This window comes from Bombus bifarius, unplaced genomic scaffold, assembly GCF_011952205.1.
Source record: "Bombus bifarius isolate JDL3187 unplaced genomic scaffold, Bbif_JDL3187 scf7180000007987, whole genome shotgun sequence".
NCBI classification, from domain to species: Eukaryota; Metazoa; Arthropoda; class Insecta; order Hymenoptera; family Apidae; genus Bombus; species Bombus bifarius.
In genome coordinates this window covers 2,047,754-2,074,382 of record NW_022884369.1, presented here as the reverse complement: position 1 = coordinate 2,074,382, position 26,629 = coordinate 2,047,754, and the positions used below count along the sequence as shown (strand labels likewise).

At 43.5% G+C, this 26,629-nt stretch overlaps 1 protein-coding gene across 1 annotated transcript in view; it reads left to right on the top strand.

The window, feature by feature from the left end:
* LOC117205130 (unconventional myosin-IXb) overlaps positions 1–26,629 on the top strand; it is a 90,339-nt gene that overhangs the window by 5,502 nt on the left and 58,208 nt on the right. The window contains exons 2-4 of the mRNA XM_033443238.1: positions 1,219–1,456; positions 1,569–2,214; positions 25,057–26,228. Coding sequence (XP_033299129.1) covers positions 25,862–26,228 — 367 coding nt within the window. The 5' untranslated portion in view covers positions 1,219–1,456; positions 1,569–2,214; positions 25,057–25,861. The remainder of the gene's footprint in view (positions 1–1,218; positions 1,457–1,568; positions 2,215–25,056; positions 26,229–26,629) is intronic.

The window sequence follows — 26,629 nt, the reverse complement described above, 5'->3', positions numbered from 1 at the left end:
TCGTCCTGAGGATATCCCGGATGCTTTCGTACTTAACAATTATACGAGAATGCGACTCGTGACTGTCCCCGGTATCGTTTCGTCGTAAGTTTCGCCAGTTCCCTACCACAAATATTTGCCGTTCCAGTGCTTTTTCCTTTCCTCCTTTCGCAAGTATTTACCACTTTTATTCGTACGCTTTTTCTTTTAAAACTCTCATATCTATCTTTTTTTTTATTATTTTCTTTTTCAATATGCTTTTTGTACATGCTCAATTATCGATTGCAATGTCGACTCAGAACCAGTTTCTATTAAGGATATCTTACCAATCTTTCTTCTTCTACACAGAAATTTATCTCTTCTTCGTTCTTGCCCATTCGACACGATCCGATATCTCTCGAAACGCGTCCTCGAACGCGCTCCACGCCATAAGCACGATGTCACGTCCGTACAATTAGCTATGGCAAAAAAGAAGAAGGAAGAAGGAAGCCAGGATTTTCAGGTGGGCAACGGTTTCGGTACGCAGGGATACCATTTGACGGACCATTCCTCGTCCTCCCTTTCTACCAAGAAGGACGCTCTCCCGAGGATCTTACTCCTTCCTCCCTCTTCTCGTTCTTCTCTCCCTCTCTTTCCTCTTCCTTTCCCATCCCTCCTACTCCCGTCTACTTCTCTTTCGGCCGCTCTGCTCTCTGTCTCTTACCATTTCGAGGCCGCTGTCTTCGTTTCACCCGGCCGTGCGATCCGCACACGCCACTTCTTCTTCAGTGGCCGCTGGTACCACTCTCGGCTAGATCGCGCCAAGCACACCTCCTCTTGTGTTTCCTTCTTCTTCTTCTTATCCACCACCACCACCACCACCACCACCACCCAGCGGCATCGTCGCGGCCAGCATCGCTTCACCACCACTCGCTGGTGAACACCACGTCCACTCCACCTCTTTTGCTATTCTTCCAACTCGATGAAGTAACGCGCCGGTACGTGCACGCGTCTCTTCCGGAACTTAGGTGGCATTCGTTCGATCCGTGCGTTCCTAAACGAAATCGGCAAGTTCCAGTGGATCTGATCAAAAAATTAGTCTGTGTTCGATCACGAGTGAAACTTCGTACAAGGATAAAAGAAACGTGCCGAGTTCGTTTGATGGTGTCGTCGATAATCGTTTACGTCTGCCGATTAGAGGTTCGAGGATGAATCCGTGAATCTTTCGTTTTCGATTAACGCGAAAGGTTTGTGTTTCAGAGATCGATATCTTCGACGTGGTGAGACTGTCAAACAGTGTTATTTGAAAAGGTGGTCAGTGGTACTGAATTAAAACATCGAGGAGCTGGTGGAATGGGAGTCAGGAAAGTGGAGTGAAGTCGGTGTAATTCGAGGCGACAGCGGTCCTGCCGTCTCGTTTGCACGTGGTTACCTTGACACCGCGACGTGCACCTGACGGCGAGAGCGTCGGGGGACCAGAAACTCGAAGAAGCACGTGGTACAATTAATTAACGAGTCTTTCACATACTCTTCTTTCCGTAAAAGACGAGTATTCTCCTACATTGGAAATCTTACAACGTCTTTAATTTGTTAAATTAATTAAACTGCAGATCGTTCGAAGACGGAAGATACTTGTTGGAGATTTTAATCAGTCTTTCTGTCATACCGTTTGCAAGATCTTGAAGATTAGTTGGAAGCACCGGTTTTCACTGGAGGATTAGCACGTGGTTACGTCGTGGGAGGTTGCTTCCTGTTCGTGGCTTTTTCACAGTCAAGTCGTGCCGTATTTGTCACCGTGCAATCGGACCTAGAGGAACATGTGTTAAATTAATGCAACTTCTTTCGCGGCTGGCACCATCTTCGATTTGTCACGGATGCTTTTCTCTCTCGTCGACGCCGTGAACCGTGATGGATTAACGGTCCGGAACCAGCGAAAAAGGGTAGAGGGAACGTCGCGAGAAAGGAGGCTCGCGCGCGATCTTCCACGTTTTGTTTTAGCAAACAATGGAGAACGACGATTAACCTCGCTTCCTTGGTTAACATAATTGTCCGTGTTAAACGGTCGCTAACGCGAGGCTAGTTCGTATACTCCAAGTATTCGGTTTACGTGCCCAGGCATTCGAAGCTGGGGGTTCGACGATGTCGGTGATTTCAATGCTGGCAATTGAGGTGATCTTTGGGACGTGATTGTGTCAGTGTTTGATGGAAATCGAGTTGGACGACTTGTTGGATTAATTGTCGGATGTTACAACCGAGGTGAGTTTAAATATCTTTTCTATCTAAAAAATTACGTAAAGATTCATTATTAAAATATTGCAGTACTGCGTACCTTGCATTATCTTCTAGAAGAAAGAAAATAGAAAATCTCTTATGTTTGAGAAGAATATGAGAGAATCATCGTTGCTCGACGTAATTTCTTCTTCTACTTTTATGCTAAAGATTTCCTTAAAACATTCAAAGCCATTTTATTTGTCATATAATAAACTTTTATTGTAAAATTCGATGAAAACGAGGTTATTAGTGAATGTAGAAAAGTAGAACCAAAAGAGTAAAAGTAAAGGTAAGAGCAAAAGGTAGTTCGATCAAAGAGCGACCATTACTTGGCGTATACCTTCCATTTGCATGGGACAACTGTTTAACGATTTGATCGGTACTTTAATTCGAAAATTATACGTTTAATCGTCGTACGGATTGCCCCGATATCCGTAGCCGTACTTCGGTGTCTTCAAGCGCGAGTAAATATTCATTAGGTGGCCACGTATCGTTCTCTTTCGAATGATCTTCCATTTGCATATCACGTCATATCATTGTTGACACTAAGCCTCGAGACTGCTCGGCGAGGATCAGTCTACTTCACGGATTCGTCCCCTTTTCTGTCGTTCCTCTTGCGTTAGTCTTGATCGAACCATGCGTGTAGGAGTATCTTTTAGTACCAATATCTTCAGTACAAACATATCTTGACTCGAGTATGTATCTTAAGATCGCTCTTTCGAGTGTGATCCTCCTTAAAACGTGCTTTTACTTATTGAAGAGGGCAATTCTAAAGAGACATGAATTCTAAAATAGCACAAGTCTGCCAATCAACATTTTGAGAAAAGATGGTTTCTTTAATATTTTGTTAATAATTTTGATTCTCTTTGCGAGTTCATTCTGCTTTAGATTTATATATTTTTATATTCTAAAGCATATCATACATCTCCAAATACAAGCTTTTAAACAATTTTAGGATAGGAAAGAGGTATCGTAGAGTCTGGCTGGATATTCGGTTTTCTAACAGAAAGACAGATTATATTTGTGGAAAATTAGGGATCGTGGACGGGTTACAGGAAACGTTTGAAGCCATTCCATGTATATTTTACGGTCGTGCATCGGCGCAATTGGATTTTAGTACATGCACAATTTGCCAGTACAGAAACGATCGTCTCACGTCGTTCGAATGTAATAACTCGAAACATGAAATCGCATTGCTATGCCGCCGGTAGCTTCTTGTTCTCAGGTTTAACGCATCGATCGAACCTTCATCGAAATTTCTCCTCTCCCTTAGGAAGTCAGGCGAACCCTTGATTCCGGTTCACCTGACTTCCTAAACGAATTAATCTTCACCCTCTCTCCCTACTCGACAGGTGGCATTTTCAATCTACTCCTAACTATAACGGTGCTTTTAGCCCGGTGCTTGGAAAATTTCTGTATCAATTCCGATAAATCGAATTATTTCCAGCGTAGCTATAATATATATGTATTCTTTCATTCAAGAAATTATCATTAATTTCGAATTTGTGAAACAATCCCGAACGTTATTACCGTTTGTTGACACGTTTCAACATATTTGCCGACAAATAACGACAAACGGGAAAACCACGCTGGTGCGGTCTAATTAATAGACGAACGATAACGGAAATTACGCTTGTCAATAATCGTTGTCGACATGACCCGGGACGTCGAAAAGCTGGAATAATTATTTCCGTTTACTCCAATGCACCAGCAGTCCTCTCGGAGCTGCAGTCTCGTTCATCGAACTCCTAAACAAAGATTCGCGTTCGAGATGAACGTAGGGTACATACGTATATGTATAGTCGCGTACACCTTGTCTCGTCGAGGACTTTTGCGATCGAGGTTTTAGCGTGTTCCAATTTTTTCCACTCCGTTGGTCTCCTATTTCTCTCTCCTTTTTTTTCACTCCGGTCGATTAAGCGATCAATCAAAGAACAGCGGATCGCGATCAATTAGCCGACGTCGAGCACCGTCTCCTCCGGGGAGGTTCGAGTATCGTGGAGTAGGGTCGATTAATTATCGCCAGATTTTCTTGGTTCGCGTGCAACTTAGACGAGTAACGGGGACAGCCGGAGAGGATCGACAGTTTCTCGAGAAACGTCGAGAATATTCGAGATCGCGCCTTCTCGATTTCCAGTTCATTTGAATCCCTTCCGTGTCGCTGCGTTTTTCCATTCTCGATATCTCTCACCTCCCCCCTGCCCTTCTTCTTTTACTTTTGCCTCGTCCTCTTTTCTTTTCCTCGTTTTATTTCTGTCGATCGACTGGAATTCCGTCGCGATCGACGACGTAATGACGCTGCGTAGGAAATTAAAGGACATGGGGGATAAGATCGAACGCGACGGTATTGGGTTACGAGAAATGTAAGTGGAAATCGAACCAGCACCTCGCGGGGAAGATTCTTGTTTCGTCGAGGTTATTATTGGCTGTCTTCAACGCTTTATGATTTCTTACGAAATTCGCCAAGAATCTTTGATCGTTTAAGTTGTTCATCGAGAAAGATGAATCAACTCGTTCTCTTTGATTCTTAGCTTTGAGCGAAGGATCCAGTTATTTGGAAATGTAATCATAAATTGTCGAATCACATCTCTTAGAAATAATTCTTCTTTATTGATTTTTCACTTCATAATTATACGATCTTTACTTATTCGGTCGTTACTGTATAATTAGAAAGTCTGTGGTTAAGGAACGACCCGATTAATAAGTTAAAGCATTCTTAATATATTATGAATATTATTTTTACCAATTTCCCACTACTCGACAGTTCTCTCTAGACAGATCTCTATATCCACTCTGGTCGCAAGTTAGAATCACAGTTTTTAATTGGTCGCAGGCGAAACGAAGATTTAAAAGGCGCGTGCTTCGAGTACCTCCTCTTGATTGACGCGGCCTCGTCGTTTTACTACTTCGTCTCAAGGATTTCTCTATGTATTTCCCCATTCTGTTGATGAAAGAGCAACGTGACTTGCAGGATACTGCTTGCCGAGTAAGTAGTAGCAACAATCCTATCCTCGGCCGAGTAATTCAACAGTATTCAAGTTCTAAGAACGTTTCGGTATCGTGGGATTCCTTAAGCGGTTCGAGCTGCGAGTTTAATCAGAAATCTTCCCTTCCATCTGCGATTAATTCGATGATAGACAAGGAAAGCTTTCCATAAAAATCGAGTAGCATTTACTAGTTTCCTTCACTATCTGGGTCTTAGCAGTCCAAAGAAAGGATTTACGCAGAATGAATTTGCTTCTAAAACTTCCAAGAACAAGTGAGTAAAAATTGTAAAGCGAATCGATATCAGTGATCACGATCCGAATGTAATCCTCGTTAACGCGTTCTTCCCTTGTACGCCTCCTGGTAGAATTTTCTGCTTGTTCACGCGTTCTATGCGTTATTGATTAACGAGCCGCATCCATCAATGGGGCAACGATTCATCCGGAATCACCTGGACGTGTCTGCAATTCACCTCTATCTTTTACGTATCATCTCGGTTACTCGGCTTCCCCATCAAGGCTAAACGCGTCGAAGTAGTACGAAACTAGATACCCGCCGGCGTGACGGGGTTCCATCGGCGCAGGCGGAGGAGAAAGGAGCGTTTAAGAAAGATAAGACCTCATGACCGTGAAACCCGTATGGGTTGGCGGTGAACGGTCACGAACAGCGTTAGTCGCGGGGGAAACGAATCGATGCGAACGCAACATGGAAAGAGACAGAAAGAGGTGGATAGACGAGAATCGTATCCGTGACTGTTACTATCTTTAATAGAATCGTGTAATTCGTCGATTGCCGCAAAAACAAGCCGATACTCGAAGGGAACGGATACAAAAACTTGCGCAACAGCCGCACTTCTCCTCTTCGTTACGTGTCTTGCCTAAGTTTCCTACCCCTTTTCTTTCACCCTTGTTTTTCCTATGGAATTCGCTCTAGTATCGATCGAGTCTACTGTGTTTTAACGATATTTATGTAGTTTACGATCAATCGCGGAAAGAGAATAAGCTACAAGTTACGAGAGTCGATAGCGGGTAAGTTTTTTCGCGAATTCATAGGCATTTTATGTTGTGCTTTGAGAGGAAATACATTGTCCTGTCTTCCTCAATGGTCTGGCCTGCTCTTGTAATTTTGTTTCTGTACCGTTTTATTGTGCGGGATAGTTTTATTACACACGGTCACGACGCGGAAGAACGTAACAAGGTAGATGTTGTAATAGAAACGTCTCGAGGAATCTCCCGTTTCTTTAAAGCAACCGTATTCGTACCGCGTGCAACAATGTCGAGGGAAATATTGAACGTCCACGTGTTCGTTAGAGAACGGGTTCGGCCACTTTGATGAATTTTATCGCGTCTGGGGAACTGTACACCGCCGGCCGAGCTTTTACGTCAGGCTCAGGCGAGTTCATAGTCGAGAATAACCGCGAAATGGTTCCTCTTTCCAGCGCGATATTTCCACACTACGCGAGCGGTTGTGGCAAAAACCGGGATCGTCGACACGTTCCTAATCCTTTCAAGGAAACAGACCGCGTGGAGACGGCGACGATGTGGCAAAAAGCCACGTCCACCGTGGTCCATTCTAGTGTCACCTTTGCTCGTAATAAACGTCCGCGCGAATCCTGGCTAGTCGCGTTCCTCTGGGACGATTTGCATTGGGAATCGCGGTCGTTAACGAAACCTCCGACACCTTTGTGCTTTCACGTTTCATTTCCATGCTGTTAAAGGATGAACATGTTCTTCTTACAGATAATAACGATAAATGGCTCTACGGAATAACGACCGATTACGTTTGTTTCTTCGAAAGGCAAACAATGAATTCTACTTAATATAAAGTGGTGCCCTGTACGTTTAACGCGAGCAAGAATTGGAGTAAATAACGGTGAATCAATAGGATTGGTCATTCGTGGGGCAACTGTGGATCGTTTCCTCGCCAAATTGAGTCGAACGATTCTTGTTCTGCAAAAACGAGTCCGCTGAAACGCGCCACATGTCTCTATACGCCTACCGTTCATAAGAATCCGGATGCTTCGTTCGACCTGTAGTAGCAGTATGTTACTAACTCGTAACTGTCAAATTAATTGAAAATTTATAGAGTGAACGAACTGCAAATTGAGATTATCTATTGAATTAGAAATGAGTTAAATATTTTGACAGTAATATGTCTTATTATTCCCTATACATTATACCATTGCCTTGTACCATTATAACGTCAGTTTTTTCATGAATTTGGATTTCAAATTTTAGGGAGAGATTTAAAAAAATTATTTGAATTGCATTCCACTATACATAGCTATGATAAATATATCTAAGGAACGAAATCAGTGCAGTTCGATTCATGCATAATTTCTTTAATTAAATTAAATTCTTATCGAAAGGCACCGGCGTTTGAATAGTTTCGGCCGATAGTGCACCTTTTACAGAGACAAGAATTCATCGTAGAAGTTATCGGACCGCCGATATTCCTCTTCGGGCGATATTAAATTCGATCGTGGGAGGAACATTTTTCAACAGTTTTTTTGTTCCGTCTTTCGGAAGAGCTGGTTGGTAATTAGACGAAGTCTCTTCTGGTCTCAGTAAAGTATCGTTGTCTCGAAATAGCTCGAGCCTCGGACGGATCAGCGGTGCTGAAAGACGCTTAACTTCTTTCCAATTAAACCGATACGTTTTCACGGTGCGCCAGGAATCCCGGTTCCACGTGTACCAGCTAATTAGAATCCCCTTCCGACTGATCTTTAATTCATGACTTATATTCAACCGCGCCACCAAGTGCGCGAAGGATATCGGTATCCTAGGAGCGTGTGCGCGGTGTCCTTCGACGCCGGACCCACTGAATTACATCTGTCCCTGTACTTACCGACACTTTTCGCTGCTCTTCCAACTCATTTACGCCGGTTTTACGGCCGCACGGTATCGTCATTTGAATTTCTAATCCGTCACAATTAACCAGCGCGCAATGCTCGTTCGAGGAAAACCGATGGAATCCCATTCACTCGCTCGATTTACGATTCTTTCCAGTTCATCCAGACCAGTCTTTAGTTCTGTATCGATCGTTGTCGTTACATTCTCCGCGGATCGATCGCTACGACCCGTGTCCCGTTCGCGAGTTTCCGCGCTATTTTTTTCCAGATATTTATGCAAATTCATATTCTCGTGGATGTAATTTAAAAAAATGGAGCCTAGATGGAAAATTGTTTCATCTACTAGATATTACAAGAGGTACTATACTTTGGATATATTTTTTAGCTTTTTGTAGTTACGCGCATACTATGCATTTTTGCGCGCCTTTGAATTGGAAATATCGGCAGATTTTGAACGGTCATTGAGGATTGGGAATTAGAAAAATACGGAGTTTTAAATTCGAACGCTGTTGTTTTTCTGGAATTTGTTGATCCATCAGATGTTTAATAAGAATGTTTGATGATAGTTAATGGTGATTTGAAGCGTGTTGAAACGATGGAAGCAAGGGCAGGGCGAGAAACCAGCCTTTAAGAGGATCAAACCAGACGCCGCGCCGCGTCGAGGCGAAACTTAAGATATTTTCTCGAGGAAGCGAGGTTAGCTTTTTGCGAACATTACCCGGCTCTCGTGGGATTGCACGAATCGTATGGTTTTCACGCGCGACGCGTTCAAACTTGTTATCGTTCCTTGCTTCGATCTTGCGCCGTCGCTGTCGGAGAATTTTAATTGTTCTCTTGGACTGCGACGTGCTGTGGAAACGATCGGCCTTATAACCGCGTAGAAATAACGGAATTCAAGTTCATGTCATTAAATTCACACGATTTTTCCTTCGCGAAAAAAAAACCGAACAGATTTACAAGCCTCTGCTGTTGAATCAAGACCAGTTGTCCTTTAACATTTTTTGCTTTTTCGATGAAATTGAAAGACACCGATCAGAGTATCCATCGAGGAAACTTTATTAATTACTAAATTTCCATTTCGTTAGCGTATCACTGTACCATTGTATTTGCGATTAGTATTGCTTATAGAAATGATCAGTTTTTAACTTTTAAATCCGAATAAAAAATTATAGGTAATTAGACGTTCTTCTCTCTTAAGAGATAAAATTCGATTATTATAGAGGGTTAATAACATATATTTCTCTCTCCCGTTTTCTTTCATGTCCTCGAATATCTTGAATATATATTTCTTGGAAACAAATAACGCGGTGATCAAGAGATAAATACAGAGAAGTATTACACCTTTAGCAGACTTAAAACCTTCTCGATGGCATTCAAATCGTATGAATTGTCTAACTGCAGAAGTAGGGGATGGGAAGAATTCCGTGACACGAACGCTATGTAATCGTCTATGTATTTCATGATCATTTGGACAGCCAAGAACAATTTACCATTTATTACACATATCCTTATAGTCGCAAAAACGAAATATTTCATACGTAACACTAATTGGATAATCAAGGAACTGCAGTAGAATATGAAGTTCCATCGTGATCCTTGGTTATAGTTCTTCCTGTTCGCAAATCGTCGGGGGATCATGGCGCAGAGTAACGGTGTCGGTTCCTCCGTCATGAATCATCGTGATTTGAAATTCATGATGTTCCCTGTTAATCACCGCTATCGTACCCTCGAGTTATCTTGTCTTTGCCTCTACCACGATATTGATTCGAATCCTCGTTCGTTGAACGCGAGAACCGTTTCGTTTCGCGATGGCGCGGTAATTTGTAAGGAGGATCCTTTTTTTTCCCCGAGTCAGTCGTTGTAACCGGGGAAAAGTTTAAGCCGGGAGTGTAGGAGGAGGACAAGAACGGGACCGTGAAGAGGACACGAGCGTGGCGGTACGCGGGGAATTCATAATGGAACTATGGCACATCTTAATAACCGCACTTAACGCTTTATCTTTACGACCGGGGCAGGGAATTCGCCGCGTGAAAAACCATAAAGGCCTTTCGGTTCGTTACGAAAGATCTGTGGGGCCGTTCCTCATCCGTGGGGCACCCGGTACATGAACAAAAGAAATTACTTCCTCGTCGGGAAGGAATACGCGACTCGCAGGCGGACTCTGATAGCCTCGCCCGGGGAATATGTAATCGGGGTCACGGGATTAATTTTGACGTGGAACTGTCATATCTTGACGGGCATTAAGCGAAGCAGCTTGAAGGATGGCCGGCGCGCTCGCGCCGCTAATGAAAGGTTTCCGCGAAATTGAGCAATCTGAGAAAGTAAACGCGCGTTTTAGACGTTCCGGTAATTTGGAGACACGGCCAGGATTTATAGTGTTGCGTAGCTGGAATGAATGTTATCGGATGGCTCGTTATCTTCCAACGTAATTTCAATGCTCGAGATTGCTATTTAAATTGACTTTCGATCGTAAGAATTTCAAGTGGATTTTGATCGTTCTCATTCGACCTTTCAACACTAGAGCTGGCGATGATTCCCTAGTCATCGTATGGAACTTGTATTAAAGCAATCAAAGCGAAAGGTAGAGGTAAATAAGCTGAAGTTATCACGATTTGCTGAATTCCATTTCAACGATGTTTCTGTCTTGATCTTAAAACGTTCTTCGTTTAGCAAAGTGCTAGAACAAAGCATTCTACGCTTACTAGATTATCTCTGTGTTGAATTTAACGTACGATCAAAATCTTTCCATTCTCCGCTCTCCTCACGTAAATTCTCTATTGAATTAACAAGTTCTAACGATCTCACCCGGTATAGTTGCGATCGTACAACAATATGTATAATAGGATGCGATCACGCGGCTACTATCCAGTCCCCGTTGCTTCTCTACTTTGTTACCGGCCGCTTCTTTATTCGGTATAGGCATGCTCTCTTGCAGGAGAAACGACGGGAGATTCACGGCAGATTACGCTTGTAGGAGACTGCGTGGAACTCTGGCGGCTGGTCAACTGCGATCAGGACACCCGTTACATTCTAAATACTTGTAAGCACGCCCTATTACCTGGCCGAGTTTAAACAGTATTACAATACAATAGGCATGACCACCCCTTTCTATGTTAACCTTGTCCTTTCGTGCCCCATAGACCGGCACGGGCGTTCGCATTGCAACGCCATACAGGGTGTCCTTATCCATCGTTCTTCTTAAATCTCCTAATTAAAAATACGGATGTTCTAATACGGATAAATAATAATGAATACTATAATAAATAAATTCTATATCTAATATGTTGTATTCTAATACGGATAAATAATAATAAATACTGTAATAAATAAAATAAAGAATAATAATAAAAACTAAAGAAACAAAGAATGATATAAAACATCTTTGACGAATTACCATGAATAGTTTCGAAATAACATTAACGCGATAATCGGGAAGAAAGACAAATAAAAAATGTAGTGCGAATGGCTCGAAATGTGAAACACGCGAAATATGTTAATTTACATTCGCGGCCTACGCATATCGACGTCTGACTCGTTCGATTCGCGACTGCCGGAATCCGGTGCTCCCCTTCTCACGTCGGTTCGCCCTAAATTCGCGTTTTCCCGACATTGATAAAGCGGTGGAACTTTAATTCAACTATATCTTGTCCTCCGAATAAAACGCAAAATGTATTTCGATTTTGAGACTTTGTACATTTTTGCATATTTACAATTGCCACGTATGCAGGTAAAAATGGTAAACACCTGTAATCTAATTCTAACTATGGCCTTCGTATAAGAGGCGGTTATAATCCAATGAAAGTCTACAGAGAGAAAACGTGATAAGTAAAGTTTTTTATACTTTCGTGTTCGAACGAGATCGAGCTTCAATAAAAAAATTAAGTATAAATAGACTTGTCGTCTTTTCCTCGCGTGCTGCACATTTTGTTTAATCTCTTGGAAATGAATCGGTATCACATTCCGCGAGGTTTTATCAGCGTGGGAGTGAAGAGCTTACGGGGCCAACGAACGGCGAAGGAAACGGGTCGGCATGCAAATGTCCGGTTGCCGAAAACGGACAAATCATTGCCGGCCCACCCCCTCGATCTCACGACGCTGCGGGGCACACGGCAGTGATAATTACTACAATTGCGGCGCGGTAATTCTGGTGTCTCGTAATTGTCGGCGTTACATCGTCGTGTTTCGAATGCAAATGCAGTTAAGGATCTAAGATGGTAGATTAGCGAGTACGTAACACGGGGAGGGGTTGGTGAAGGAAGGGGGGTTACGAGCGCGACGACGATGGTGCACGTGCACTGTGCACGCACGCGTGTGTGTATGCATCACACGACCCACCGTGGGGGTTGTCGGTTTTAAAGCCATGGCTTACTGTACTTCCGAGGGGAATCGAGGATGGTAAAATGTGGCTGAAGACGGGGTCAGAATTGAAATTTACGCGCGACTCGTTAACCCTGCTATTGGTGAACATGGTTAGACGTTGTTCTAGGGCAATTAGACGTAATTGGATGGATATACATGCGATAATTTCTCGACTCTTTTAGGCGAGTCTGTTCTTGATACGTTGGTTAAGGTACATCGCTCTTTCGAAACGAATGATGCAGCAGGAACGTCGTATGACGGAATTCGTGTCATCGTTGTCAATCAAGAAAGAGAAGAGAGTAATCGACAATCAAGAATCATTAGGATTTCGAAATGTCGATTTCTGGGGATTGACTTTCACATGGGTCGAACGAAGAACGTTTTAACTATTTCTTTATAGAAGTTGAAATAGAAGAGAAACACGGTAGTTCGATTAATTTTGGGGAAAAGAGCTGTTTCGAAGCAACCCTCGTCACAGATCCACCGTAGAGATAAATAAGCGACGTCGGTTGCTGGATAGTCGGTTGCACGTTCTTGACTTTAAGCGGCGCCTCTTGCCAGCCCGGGATCTCTACCGTTCTCCAATGCCACCCGTTTCCCATTTGTTCGACGATCATCCAAACACAAGTTTATCAACGGTTCCCGCGCTCCTTGAAACTTCCCGCCGCGATACGTCACGTTCCAAACGGTCGAAGTTACTTTACGGTTCGGCCTCTCGCGGAGGAAGCGGTACAAATTACACCGATAATTCTCTCTGCCCTTTTCTCCGGGCTCCGGCTTCCCCGTCCTCGTTATTTTTTACTACACAGCCGCCGAGAAGTATCGCCTCTTCTGCCTCTCTTTCACTTCCGTGCAGCGTGCGTCTTTCGTACAAGAAAAACTTGTGAAACTCCATTAAGATGTCGAGCATCGGTGTCCGGTCGAAAAACGAGACGTCTCCTATCTTCGATGGGTGACAGCCAAGAGATGCCTTAATCGACCAAACTTAACGATCGCTCGGTGATTAAAGCCTATAATCCTTTCGGGACTTCTAACGACCTAAAACGGAATAACACGTTGTATTCTCATTCGGAATTCCCAATCACCGATTCAGCCTTTCGTCTTGGATGTTCAATTGCTACGTACGTCGTGGGTACGATCGGTTTGAATCTCTTTCAGTGCAGCGTGTAGTTGGACGCTTAGGACGTTTCTCATTCCATAGAAAGAGGATCTTCGACATTCTCCGTGCTCGTCCTTTCCCCGATATCCTTTGAAGCCGAATATCGGCGTTGCGATAATTGCGAGCGAGAGTCTAAGGTTCGTGCGCCGGTCGGACGCGATCTAAGATGAGAGATTAGCCGGTAAAGAGAGGGCCGTGAGTACGTACGGGCTTCTCTGTTGGTGTACGCGTGTAAATATGGGGCTGGTAAATAGGCACCGTGGCCGCGTCTTCTCTTTCTCCTTCATTTCCTTCTATCCTTTTTCTCCGAGTCGGTGCTAGCGGCTGCTAGCCATCGTTCCGTGTACCAGGATGCGCTCGTACACGTATCCTCTCGGCCTGGGAGCGGGATAGGTAGACGTTTAAGCTAGCCGGAGCCCATACGTATCGTTATCGTGGCATCGTCGTTTTAAGGCCGCGCGTTTGCAAAGGCGGTAGCACAGGCTGCTTGTTCCCTCGATCGTTGATCGTCCTCGATTCTCCAAGTGAATGATTCTCGATTTCAATATGCAGGATAAACTACGGTTTTGCGGGCACCGGGCCTTTGGAATTCAGTTTTCGTAGATTTTTGAATAGTTCGCGATTTCTAAGGCTTCGAGATTTTCGGGTTTGATTTCAGCGATCGCAGTGTAGGAACGTGGAAGCTAAATTGAATACTAATGGAATGATAGAAACTAAACTGAATTTCCTATTCACGCGGAATAAATAGAAAGCTTTGGAATTTAGGTTTCGTCTGGTACTTGAATAGTTCACGATTTCTAGGGCTTGAATCGCGGCATTGTAATATAGAAATGTAATGTAATGTAATATAGATTTTTATTCGCTAAATACGCGCGTATAAATCTACGCGCGATACATAGATTCTCTGTATTTTTGTACTTTTCTTTTGTACTTTTAAATTTTGTGTTTATTTTCAATACGAAAAATTAGAAATTATATTTACTGGTTTATTTTCGTTTATTGAGATTCGATACGCTTTGAATCCATCGTTCTTTAATTTAACGTCGAGCAAGTACGGTGGACAGGATCAGTATGTCAGTTGGCGGGCAGGAAAGCGGGCCTTCTAGTTATCGAAGCTGTTTCCTCGAAGGGGACACCGAGTCAAGCGCGTTTCCTTAATCCCTTCTGCTCGTGGCTTATCGGTCGACAGATCGTGATCGTCCAGTGCGACTGGCTGACACCGTGAAACATCGAGATTTAATTAGTCTAGAATCGCGCCACACGACGTCGTCGCGTGTGTCCCTCTGTATACGTGTCTCGACTTTTTACGGTTGTCACTGGTCACAGGTCAGCGGTCACAGGTTTGAAAAATATGGTGTTGAATCATAGGTGAGCGCTCGCCGAGATCGCTTCGATGATAAGAAACTAGAAAGTCTGGGAGAACGAACGTGGCTTCGATTAAATTTGGGATTCGATTAGTTCACAGAAATTGATACTTATCGTCACCGTGTTAGGACATGATCTTCGGTTGTACTATTTGACAGAGGCTATTAGCGTTTGAAAAGAAGAGATTTTGACAAGTCTCATTGATTTTTCAAAGGAATTCCATAGTTCCGTAAAGAACATTCGATTTTCGGTGGATGTAGCAGCTTGTAGATCCTAGTTCAGATAACGAACATAGACGACGAATGCGAGAATCTTTATCGTCGCTTTGATTAATCCCTTCTACTCGCGTGTCTAAACTCTTGAATTATTTATAAACATCCCCCTTGACTTTGCCACGATGAAGCCACTGACAGAACGTTCGTCATAAACGTCAGACGCAGGAGAGTCGCGGAGTTAAATTCGCGAACGCTTCGGTTATCGTTGGAACCCATCCGCCAGTTCTCCGGGACTTGATCGTAATTTATTATCGCGTTGCTGAGGTGAAATTAGCCTCCAACGAATTAAAGCGCACGGTTATAATACTTGCTACAAGACCGTACGCCGGAACAATAATGCCTCCTCCGATATTTTCTTTTTCTCGTGGGATGCGTGCGTGCACACTCTGGCGCGCGCGTCCTGGTACTCGCTCATTAAAGAATTAAGTGAAATCTTCGATGGATAAATTAACGATAAAAGATCTCCGGCCGCCGATCTTTCGTGCGTTACCTGTCTCGTTCCATCTTCTTTTCCCTCTCTTGCTCGGTTTCCAGTGGAAGGCCAAGGCTGTTTCGCGAGCTGGTGATGTTTTCAGCGTCGATGTGGGAGCGTCGAGTTTGGAGGGAGGGACCTCACCACTGGTCTGACCCTCTAATTATATGGTACATCGTGTACCGAGTGAACGCAGGTCGAGAGGTCACGGTTGCGAGAGGCACAAAGCATGCCACACGGGAGATATATCGAAAAATTCGCCAGGCCAGGGCAGCCATATTGGCTTTGGTTCAGGTTTTCGCGGCGGGTAGCCGACCTACGAAATTTACCGACCGTCCGATAATAATTATTCGCGCTTCGTGGACTCGTGGAGACTCTGCTGTCTGCGTGCATCGAGTCCAATGTTGGATGGCGATGGTTCGTCGTTTTCTTCGACTTGGTTCCTCGGAGTGAAGACGGGATGCGTGGTCGTAAGAGACGGATTGGACCTCTTCTCTCACGCGACACGGGTTCGCATCGAGTCTCCGATCCAAAAATGGAAGAGGGAGCTTGATGATCTCTCCTTCTACGGCTGATGTTCATTTTTTCTCCGAGTCCATTTCTCAAATTTACGTTTGATATATGAAATCCGGCTAAAAGTCCGAATAATAATAGTAGCAGAGCTAGAAACAAACTGATGCCAAGTTGCGGGCAATAATTTTCGCATAACGAAACTGTACGAGGTCCGTGTCTGGATCTTTCGCAAAAATTAGATCCAGCATGCGTAGTTTTGTCGCAAATTTACGTGCGTTTTTTAAATCCTCCAGATGTTGGTCAGTCGGAGCGCGTTTGCGTTCTCTACGTAAAATATGATCGCGGGAACGTGGCTCGTTGCGCGATTTTTCGCTGGATCCAACCTCGATCCGTCTGGTATTCATTTCCGTGGACAGTGCTATCGATCTCGACTGCGGTTCTATCGAGGGACGCGCGATTCCGCGGCTTAAAATATTTTCTGGCCGATTGGGCTTCGGGGATTTTTCAGGCATCGATGGAAAGTCTCCTGTCTGGTCAGCGGTTTTCTATTTTTTAACGGTCCGCTGGCCACGGTGACACCTGTTGCGGAGAATGGCCGTTCATCCGGGCCGTAGACGAAATCTCAATCGACGTGTCATCTTATACGAACATCCTGCACAGAGTCCTCGTACGAGGCTCGTTGCCCGTTGTCTGACAATCATCGAGCTAACTTACGTCGTTGGGCTATTAACTTTTCCTCCATTCTTTCCACTGTTTCCTTTCTACGAGGGATTCTAGAATCCTAGGAAATATTATTTTACGATACTTTTCGTCCATTAACTCCTCTTGCATTGTATGCGATTTCAGAAAATGAACGTTTCACCTAATCTTTTCCTTCTTCCTTTTCCATGAAGCATTCTAGAATCATCATAGGATTTTCACTTCTTCCTTGATTCTCTGTTTCACAAATTACATCCATAGAATTATTCTTCTTCGTCTGCAGACTGAACATCTTCCATCTCCATTCATTACACGGGATTACGCGTTTCTCTTGGCATAGAACGAAACGGGCAGAACAAAACAGCGAATGCATTTCGCGCGACGAATACACGCGTTTATTAACGCAAAGACGTCTCTAAGAGCTCGTGCTCGTGTCGTTCAAGCGAGTAGAGGGACAAAGCGAGAAGCTGGCAGTGCCGACACCGTTCGACATCGAAAATTAAAGAACGTCTCCGCTTGGCTTGAGAGCGTAGCCTCGTTTACGCACGTTTGAATCGCGCGTACTTAATGAAAGAGGGCTAGCGCTAAGGGTTGGCGGATGTGGGGGTGGCACGGGGTAAAAAGCTCTCGAACGAGACGCTGCGTTCTCGCCGAATAAAGCTCGCCTGGCGAGCACGTCGGGAACAGGGTGGCCTTTGAAATATTCCAAGTGCGCCGCGGCTTATTTATTTCCGCGTTTTCTCGAGACGTCACCGCGCGTCGCTGTTACAGCAGGGCTAGCCACCGAGCTTTTCTCCCTCTCTTTTACGCGTTTTTCCCTCTTTGGCCTCGTCGACGTTTTCCGCGAGCAGACTTAGCAAGACTGGAATTTTAATTAAGCTTTTTTGCCATCCGTTGAATCCCTGTTCCGGCAAGGCAGCTCCAGAGGTCCCGTGGCCGCGGAAGAGATGCACGTTCGCGATCTAACGGGTGTCCTTGGACTGGTGTGTGCGCCAGACGGCGGCGCCAAGATTCTTCGAAGGGCAGCCGTGTCGCGGCGATGACCCCGCGAACGGAATACAAATTGCTCGTCGCCTGTAAGCTTTTAATCCCACGGACTATTGGCTCGACTAATCGAGCCGCCCACTCCACCCATGTCCGTGAGATTCTTTCGTTGGGAACTGGGCCGATCCTAAGGCTACGAGCGTCAGGAACCGAATGAGAATTCGTTTGATATCGCCGCTTCTTCTTACAACCGGATGTTCAATGGAATCGAAATTTCGAGAAATTCGATTCTTTGAAATATCTAACGCAGAATATTCAAAAGAGTGCAATGTACAATCTTTAAAAATTTCTTTTGCCAGATAGAGTAAGTTTAACATGTTTTTTATCGAGACCTTCAGTCTAATTTTCACTCACACATTTCGTCACTTCTTTACTATATCTTTATTTTCAACGTTATTTTTGGTTTCGAGATAATAGTTGATAGTACAGTGATTTATGAACACGTTGAATACTACATAACGCATATTTGTACGTGACATCTTTCTTCGTCTATATAGACAAAGCTTCGTAAATAATTCAGTAGAATTTTCTACAGTACAATATAGCATAAGAATAAACAAGTATCACGTATACCGTGTACAATGTGTTACGCACAAGACTTGTTAAAATTCAAAATAGAAATAATTTAGAGTTAACAGGACTATTTTCTTCGTGTATTTCTCATGTACGATGCCAAAGTGCGTTTCTCACGGTACCAAGCTCTGTTTCTCTGGTTCCAGTCGAGGCGTTTCGAAAACCTTTCCGTGACCTACACTGCCGCTGACCGCCTGGGGGATGCTAAGTAATAGCAGCGTAACATCAGCACGTCATCATCGACGCCGAGTGTGTACAACACACGACCCGGCACTTTGCTGCCCGCCTCACGCACCGATCCTTTCCTCCCTCTTCCAAACTTCCTCTTTTTTCTCTTCTTTTGCTTGATTATATACGTACACAGCTACATTTTGTTCCGTGGCCTCTCACGTTGAGCGTGTACGGGCCAAGACCTGCGTTTTGCCTCGTTTCGACCAACAGCTGTGTGAGTTCAAGCATCTTTTCAAATATTGGAAACATTAGCCTTTCAAATATCGCTGAAACCATGGACGGAATCTTTAAAAATTCGTCGAATCTTCGAAAATCTGTAAAATCTTTCGAAACCCTGAAAACTCGCTGAAATTAAAAATAAAAATGTTCGATGATAGAAATATGTGCCATGTCAGATTGTTCAATAAATTTGGGTATCGTTTTAATTTAATAGGTTTATAAACGTGGGAAAACGGCAGCCGGGGCGAGATAACGTTTTATTCCATCTAGGACTTTCCCTTCTTTCGGTATCACCGTTACGAAATTGCCAGGCCGTGGCTGGTTCGCGTAACGAGTTCACTAAGTGGAAGTTTTTAATGCGTGCCCGCGAGTGAACGCGAGTAAAATTGCTCTGGCCATCAGGGGCTCGCGAACAGAACCGGTGACGCTAAAAGTAGACCGGCGAAATTGATTTCTGCTCGTTCGACGCGTTATCGAGCTGATTAAGGTGCATCAGCGATTCTGTATAATTTACGAGGGGCCGATGGTCGCCGCGGGAAAATTGATTGATGAGTTTCGCGCGTTACATTCGACTACCTTCGAAAATTCCACGGTGTCCGGCATCGATTCGCCAACGTTTAAAAGTAAAATATACATTACACTGTAAATATATCAAGAAACTAATCGGTTGCAGAAAATTCATTTGTTTCCGTGTTGGATTCAATCCAGGCTAACGATAAATAATTTAAATGATGAAAATGTACAATGTATAATCCCTTTTTATAAATATTAGCGTGTTATGAAAAAATTAGATAAATCAGAATGATTAATAGGGATTTAGTACAATTGTCGAGAATTATTATTTCATTTGAAACTTTATACTATAAAGAAATCATACTGTGTTTAGTACTGGGATCTTAATCTCATCAATTATGTATTTAATTGAAGTTTTAATTAATCTCTGTGTTCGTATTACTACTTTTCTCATCGTGTCTACTGTTACATGGTTCATGAATATTATAACTAAACTTGAATTTTAACCTAAACTTGAATTTGAAATTTAATAATTTAAAAATTATCGTTCTAATTTTCCTCAACAAGATTTAGTTTGAAACATCTATAGAACCATCCAGAAATTACTAATTTATTATTCCGTAATTCTCGCGGACAGTTTCTCTCAAACTTTTATTATGTATTTTATATCCTTACTTTCCATGAATTCAAAATTCTCATTGGTAATCCCCTTTTTTAATTTACTTCGATTATCCTAATATTTATGAACGATGTTGAATACCCACGTGACAGGGTAATTTATACGCTCTCCAATATTATGTAATCCGGAAGTACGTGGTTGTGCTCGACATCCAACACGCATTTGGGATTTGCGCGCGTATGGCGCGGAAAAATCCGTTTTCGGATGGAGGGTTAAAATTACAATTCCATTCGATCCGGTTGGATAAGAGGTCGACGATGAGGATGAACATGAGCGTCTGGTCGAAAGAGGAACGTAATCGGGTAAATCCGATCGAATGGCCCTGGTAACACGATCTACACGTGCGATAAGTACTTTATAATCACCCTGTGTACTCGGTAGGCGGCAGGGACGTAGGGTTGGCTGCATTCCTATACTCCCAGAGGGAGAAAACGCAACGCGAGGGAGGTTAAGATGATAGACGAGCCGATACGTTCCCACGCGGTCCCGCGAAGATGTCTGAAACTCGTGTTGCCTCTATCTCTCGTTCGCCTGTTTCTTTTCTTCCTTAGTACCGGTGTAGTGGGCGGTTATAAGGCCCCGAGGGGCCAACTGGGGCCCTAATCACAGGCTCGCCCTCGCTCGTACGCAGAACGTATGCGTTCGCGTTTCTTAAACGCGCTATACGAATGGTCTCTCCGGTTAAAAGCTGGAGTGTAACGCGAACGTTCTTAAATACACGCTGTTAACTCTCCCCCATCCACGGGTTGGTTCCCACCCTTCCGCCAACACTACGATGCCTGTTTCGTTTTCTCTTCCTCTTCTCTTCAACCATCTTTTACCACTTTTAGACACGAGAGAATACCTCTCTCTCGTTTCCCTTTGTTTCGCTATCTTAATCCCTTCTCCTCCTCCGCCAACCACATCGTCCCGTTCTTCTCGTTGTTTCGTCCTCGCAGGTAGTTATTTATGCTCTCTCGTATCGCTCGTTTTTCCTGCCACTTTCCACGACGATGTCCATTCTCCTCCCTCTGTCTCCCGTTTCTTTTCACCTTCCGGTTTTTTTACCATTCCCCAGACTACACGTCAGATTATTCCGTTACTCTTACACAAGTTGTTGGCTTTTTCTTTCTCGCTTCTTTATCGGAAGGATCTACTCGAAAATATCCTTCGCCCTCCTTAATTTCCGTAGCTTTCGGGCTTTACACGTTGTTCTACATGCTCATTTTCTCCCGTCCCTCCGCCGCTTCGTTTTCTTCTCTTCTCTGTGTGCATCTATCTCTCCCACGACTCGCAGACACGAGGGTGCAGAGCAGGATGCATGGTGTCCGCGTTGCATATTATATGCCCGGACCGGCGCGATACACGCGCGGTTTGCACGCACACTCAGACACACGCTGAACAGCTTACACGGCCGACGAAATAAAATTATCGCGAGCGCTTTACGTTCTAAGGTAAATCTCCGGGAGAGGGGGCGAGCGGTTAAACTAACTTTCGCGTGGCCAGCGCTTTCGTTCGCTCTTTACTGCCGCGCCGGTATCGATTTACGAGAATCGAGACCTTGCCTCGCCTTCAGCGCTAAAGTTGCCGTTTAAAATTAGGACCGGATATTGGTATTTGCAAATTTTCGCAATAATAGAGAGTAGTTTTTATCTTTGACTTTTATTCGCTCTAATATTGGATCTAATATTGGCTTTTTCGGGTATTAGGTTCGCTACATTTCTATTTATTCTAAATGTATCAAAGCACTTGTATAACGCTGATAGTTTATTAAATTTCAGAATTAATTTGTCTTTTGAGGATAAAGGAAAATGACAGTGGAGAACAAAGAGGCCTTTATCTATCTTCGATTTTTTTACGTTTATTACATATATGTTAATTAATCACATTCAAGTATATTACATTTCTTACAGAATTTGATACTATGAGAACGAAATGTAGAATCCGATGAAACATTAAACTTCATTGTATGTAGAGATACTTTTTGTAGCCACGGATTTTAAATCAAAGAGCGGTATTTCCGAAAATTTTCTGATAGACGTTGAAATTTTATCTCTGTTTTATCTTTCCCAAAATTTTCTGATAGTCGTTGAGATTTTATCTCTGTTTTATCTTTCGAGGCGTGTCGACACGTGAAAAATTTGGAGAATTTCGCGGCGCACTACTGCCAGAGAGAATCCTTTTGATTCGCAATAATCGCAAGGCAGGGAAAATATGGATCACGAGGGAAGTATAACTAGCTGCTAGTCGATCTTGGCTCTCGTCGCCCGCGGGACTTGTAAGGCAAAGGACGAAATTTATCTCGCACTAATACGCTTTAAACTCATTGGACGTAAATTTATCAGGCGGCCGTGAGGTTCCCGCGCTGTCGCCCCGGGCTCTGCTTTTCGACGTGGAGGAGAGGCGAGGTCAGAGACTCGGATGTACGAACGGAAGAGCAGCGAGCACAACACGAGCACAAGATGTGCCTCGATCGTTAACAGTCCGAAGTTATTTTTGCAATTGTTAAAAGGGAAAAATAAGATTTGTCGATCTTTTCTTAAATTTTTTATTAAATCATCTTTTCTTCTTTCTTAATCTCTTCTAATCTCGATCTTTTCTTAAATTTTTTTAGAAGTACAAATTGCTAAGTATTATTCAAATTCACACGAAGAGTTGAAAGTTATGTCTTCGAATATTAAAACATTGTACTATACGCGTACACGTAAGTAAAAACACTTGTAGCATATTTCTTCCATATAAATCTGAGACTTACGTGTCATCCTGTATTTGCCTGGTTTTGGAAAAAACAAGACGCTTGTACTATTTTCCGCTGGTCCCTTCATGTTCTAGGAAATTCATTGAATTATGATGATATTTTTCACACTTGTTATCTATGCATACATGAATTCTATGTACGAGATTTTTGCTGTTTCACAACGCACGATAATTTACCAAAGTAATTTACCAAACGAAAAATCGATCCCGTGGCCGTGGTCGGGTCTTCTCGGACGATCTACGACGATTCGGTCGATTGGCCGGTTAGATTTCGTGGGAGATAGGCAAAGGAAGGCATCGATTCGATGAAACGAACGGTTTCCTGGTGTCGGAGATTCCAATCTCAATCTTTATTCGTGTATTGAACTACCGGTGGTCCCCGGATCGTCGAGTGGATCCACGAATACTGTAATTCACCGTGGGTGGCACGTGTCGAGTCACCGTACCTTCCCTCTTATTCATCGCGATGTTTATGCATCGCGGTTTAAAGCGACGTCCACACGGCGATCGAACGTATCACGGCTCCTATGGGACTTTCTGATGAATGTTTTCCGCACGATAACGAACCACAGCTCCTGGATTAACATCGAGGTAACGGTATTTCCCTACATGACGATTGAGACGATCAGGCAATCGAGAGTGGCATTTAGTACGCCTAATTGGACGTTATCGATGATCTTTGAATAATAGAAAAGGAATGATTTGTACGAAACGATAGGTCACTAAATCAGCCTGTAATTTTCAGGTCGGTGGTTAATAAATAAATTAGAGATGAAATATTTTGCGTTACTTTGCTAATACAGGGCGACACGAAAGTAGCTCGATTCGTTGAACGTTAAGAAATTATAAACTGGACGGTTTAAAATTAATTTTTGTGTTGGAAAATATTACTGGGAATAATAAAATAATAATTTGTTTAGAATTATCTTTTCTAGCAAATATTTTTAATTTTAAATCGACTTACTTTAATGTTGCTATACGGTAAAAAGGTAATGTAGAACTTTCAGTGACATATCCCTGTTATTGTGTACGATTCTTAAGATATCGAAGAAGATTCCATAAACGACAATAATGTGTGTTGACGATTAAGCAGGATTAACCAAGGGCTACGGCGTGTTCGCGTGTTGTAGGACCGTCAACGCTACCGATCGGCTTGTCGCGAGACTTTTTCAGTCGAATCGACGGCGTGTTTTCGTTAATTAATGTTCTAGGTTCGTCTTACATTCTCTCTGTATGGCGATGTTGGCTAATCTTTCTTGGAAACGACGAAACAAGTTTGGCGAACTTACCTTTCGCGCAAGCTCATCATCGTTGGCAGAATCCACCGAGTTAACTAAACAAGATCATAAAACAAGAAAAAAAATGCTTTATCGATGAGCGTCCTTTTAAATGTACAAAAAGGGTTTAACAGTTGCGACGAAATTGAACGTGAAAGGAATATTGCGCGGCGTGTAAAAACTGAGCAAATGCTGGAAAATACGTCAACGTGTCGGGGTTGAATGAAAACGTGTATTGTTACTGTAACGGTGGTAACGGGACCGTTAATATGTTTATTGTTGGCCAACCCTCTAAAATGGAAATGGTCGCGCTATTAAATCGTACTGCTGTCTCCCATAATCCCATGAATATCCGCTATAACTCTTAGCATACCGTTGTTTTATTCGTGTCTCATAAACGAGGAAATGTATCAATTTCCACGCTGGGAATTCAAAGTTCTATTATTAACCGAAACGACACTTTTTATCGCTGCACCGATGAAAACAAAAAAAGCTTTCAGCAGCTGGGAAAAAGAGGCGCGTATCCGAGTCGGAATGTCATCCAATCAAAATTTGTAGCATTTTTTAAATTGAATCGCGTAGAATTCAAATTGGTGATAACTGAAGAAACGAAAACATAAAAGAGATTCGTTTACCTCGCTAAACACTCTAACGAATATTTTAAATGTTTAATACATTTCTGCATACTACGTACATTCTGTGCATTCCCAAATTTGTATATATCAAAAATTCATAAACACTCACAGTTTAGTTATTACAAACGATGATTTCTTGTAACTAAAAAAAAAAAAAAAGGACAAAGGGTCGATAGACACAGAGAAACATGAGATTCTGATGTTAAACCTGTGGCTCACAAGCGACGTCCTTCCTTTTCCAGGACACCCAGAGGACCTGTCGTCTCGTCTGGAAGAACGATGGCGCGGAAGTGTGTGAAACGTAAGCGATCTCCCTGTACCGTGGAAACACCGTTGGAAAGTCGGTTCTGGACGCGATCAACAGCGAAAGCATGGAACAGAGCGGGCAAAGCTGAGACGCAAAATGTCGAATCGGGTGAAAGCCGAGTATCAACGCTTGCGACGTGATCCGGATCGATGCCGATCTACCGGTGTGTGGACGATCGATTTCACGGAGATTACGAAACGGATGTGTTCGAATTCGAGCCACGTACCACGCTGAGTCGAACAACTCCTGGAGGAAATCTTTGAGGCTTGACTATCATCCAAGAGGGAAGGTGTGGATGCTTTCGTAGCCAATAAACCGATTCGCCGGGTGTTCGATTCAATTAGCGACCTGGGAGAAATCGAGAACGAAGGCGCCGTTGAAGCCACCTTCCTTGCCAAGTGGAAAAAAATATCTGCCAAGCAATATGCCTGCAACAACAGTGGTACGCGTGAAAGAGGTCGCGCTTCGGGCGACCGACTGCTTCCGCGATGAAATCCTATTAATCGAGATGAAATCTCATTAAGGCCGTGTCGCCCCTCTGCTCTAGGGGTGAGATCGACGAAGCAGGCCGTCACTCGCGCCGCGGAAAATTAACTGTTGGGCCGCGAACATCGCAAGAAAAGCGGCCAAGAAAGACGGAGGGAATAAAAGAAAAAGAAGCAGCTTTTGCGTGAAGCAACTTGAGACTCGTTTCCTGGCCAATTAGAAACGGTTTTCTGAGGCAAAGGGCCGGGATTAATATGTGCTTTGGACGAGTGCCGCGAGCTGGAAGTTGCCAGAGCGGCGTGAACACCGACGACAGCTGTCGAAAGGAAGACGAGGGGATCGTCGAGCGGTGCTGGTGGTCCTGGAGATCCTATCCCGCGGGAATGGGGATGCTCTTGCCCGACGAGACTTACGAGGAGCGTTCCTCGTCATCGAGACGAAGCTCCTGCCCGAATGTTCTCGCGGACATCGACGAGGTCGAGGCGGCCAAGGCTTTGGCCGCATTCAGAAAGTGCGACGAGTTCCTCAAGAGGCATGGGATCAGGCCGGAGTTCTTCTGCAGGCACAGGGAACGTCTCGCGTTACAGACTTGGCTGTTACAGAGGTCTAAGCTGTCTTCTGGTGAGTCTTAATATAGTTGTTGTTTCTTACAGAAATGTCGGAGAGGACATTGTATAGGATGATACGCAAGCCCTGATTTCAACGCTTGAAATAAAATTATTAGAAATAGTGGGATAGATAAATAAACTGTTAAATTGACATACGTGAAATGTGGCAAAAAGCAAATTAATTTTTTCAAAATTCGATGCAATTTTTAAATCAATTTCATCGATCAATTTTGTTATTTCAAATTTATAAGGATTGTTAATTCTAAAATTAAGAAATTCTTAAAATTGTTATCGTATCATCGCACAATCACGAGAAAAATCAACTAGTAGATAGTTCTATCGCCGTGGAACATAGGAATTGCAAGCGAACAGAGTATAGGGACGATAAATCGAGTTCCATAACGTTGATCAAAC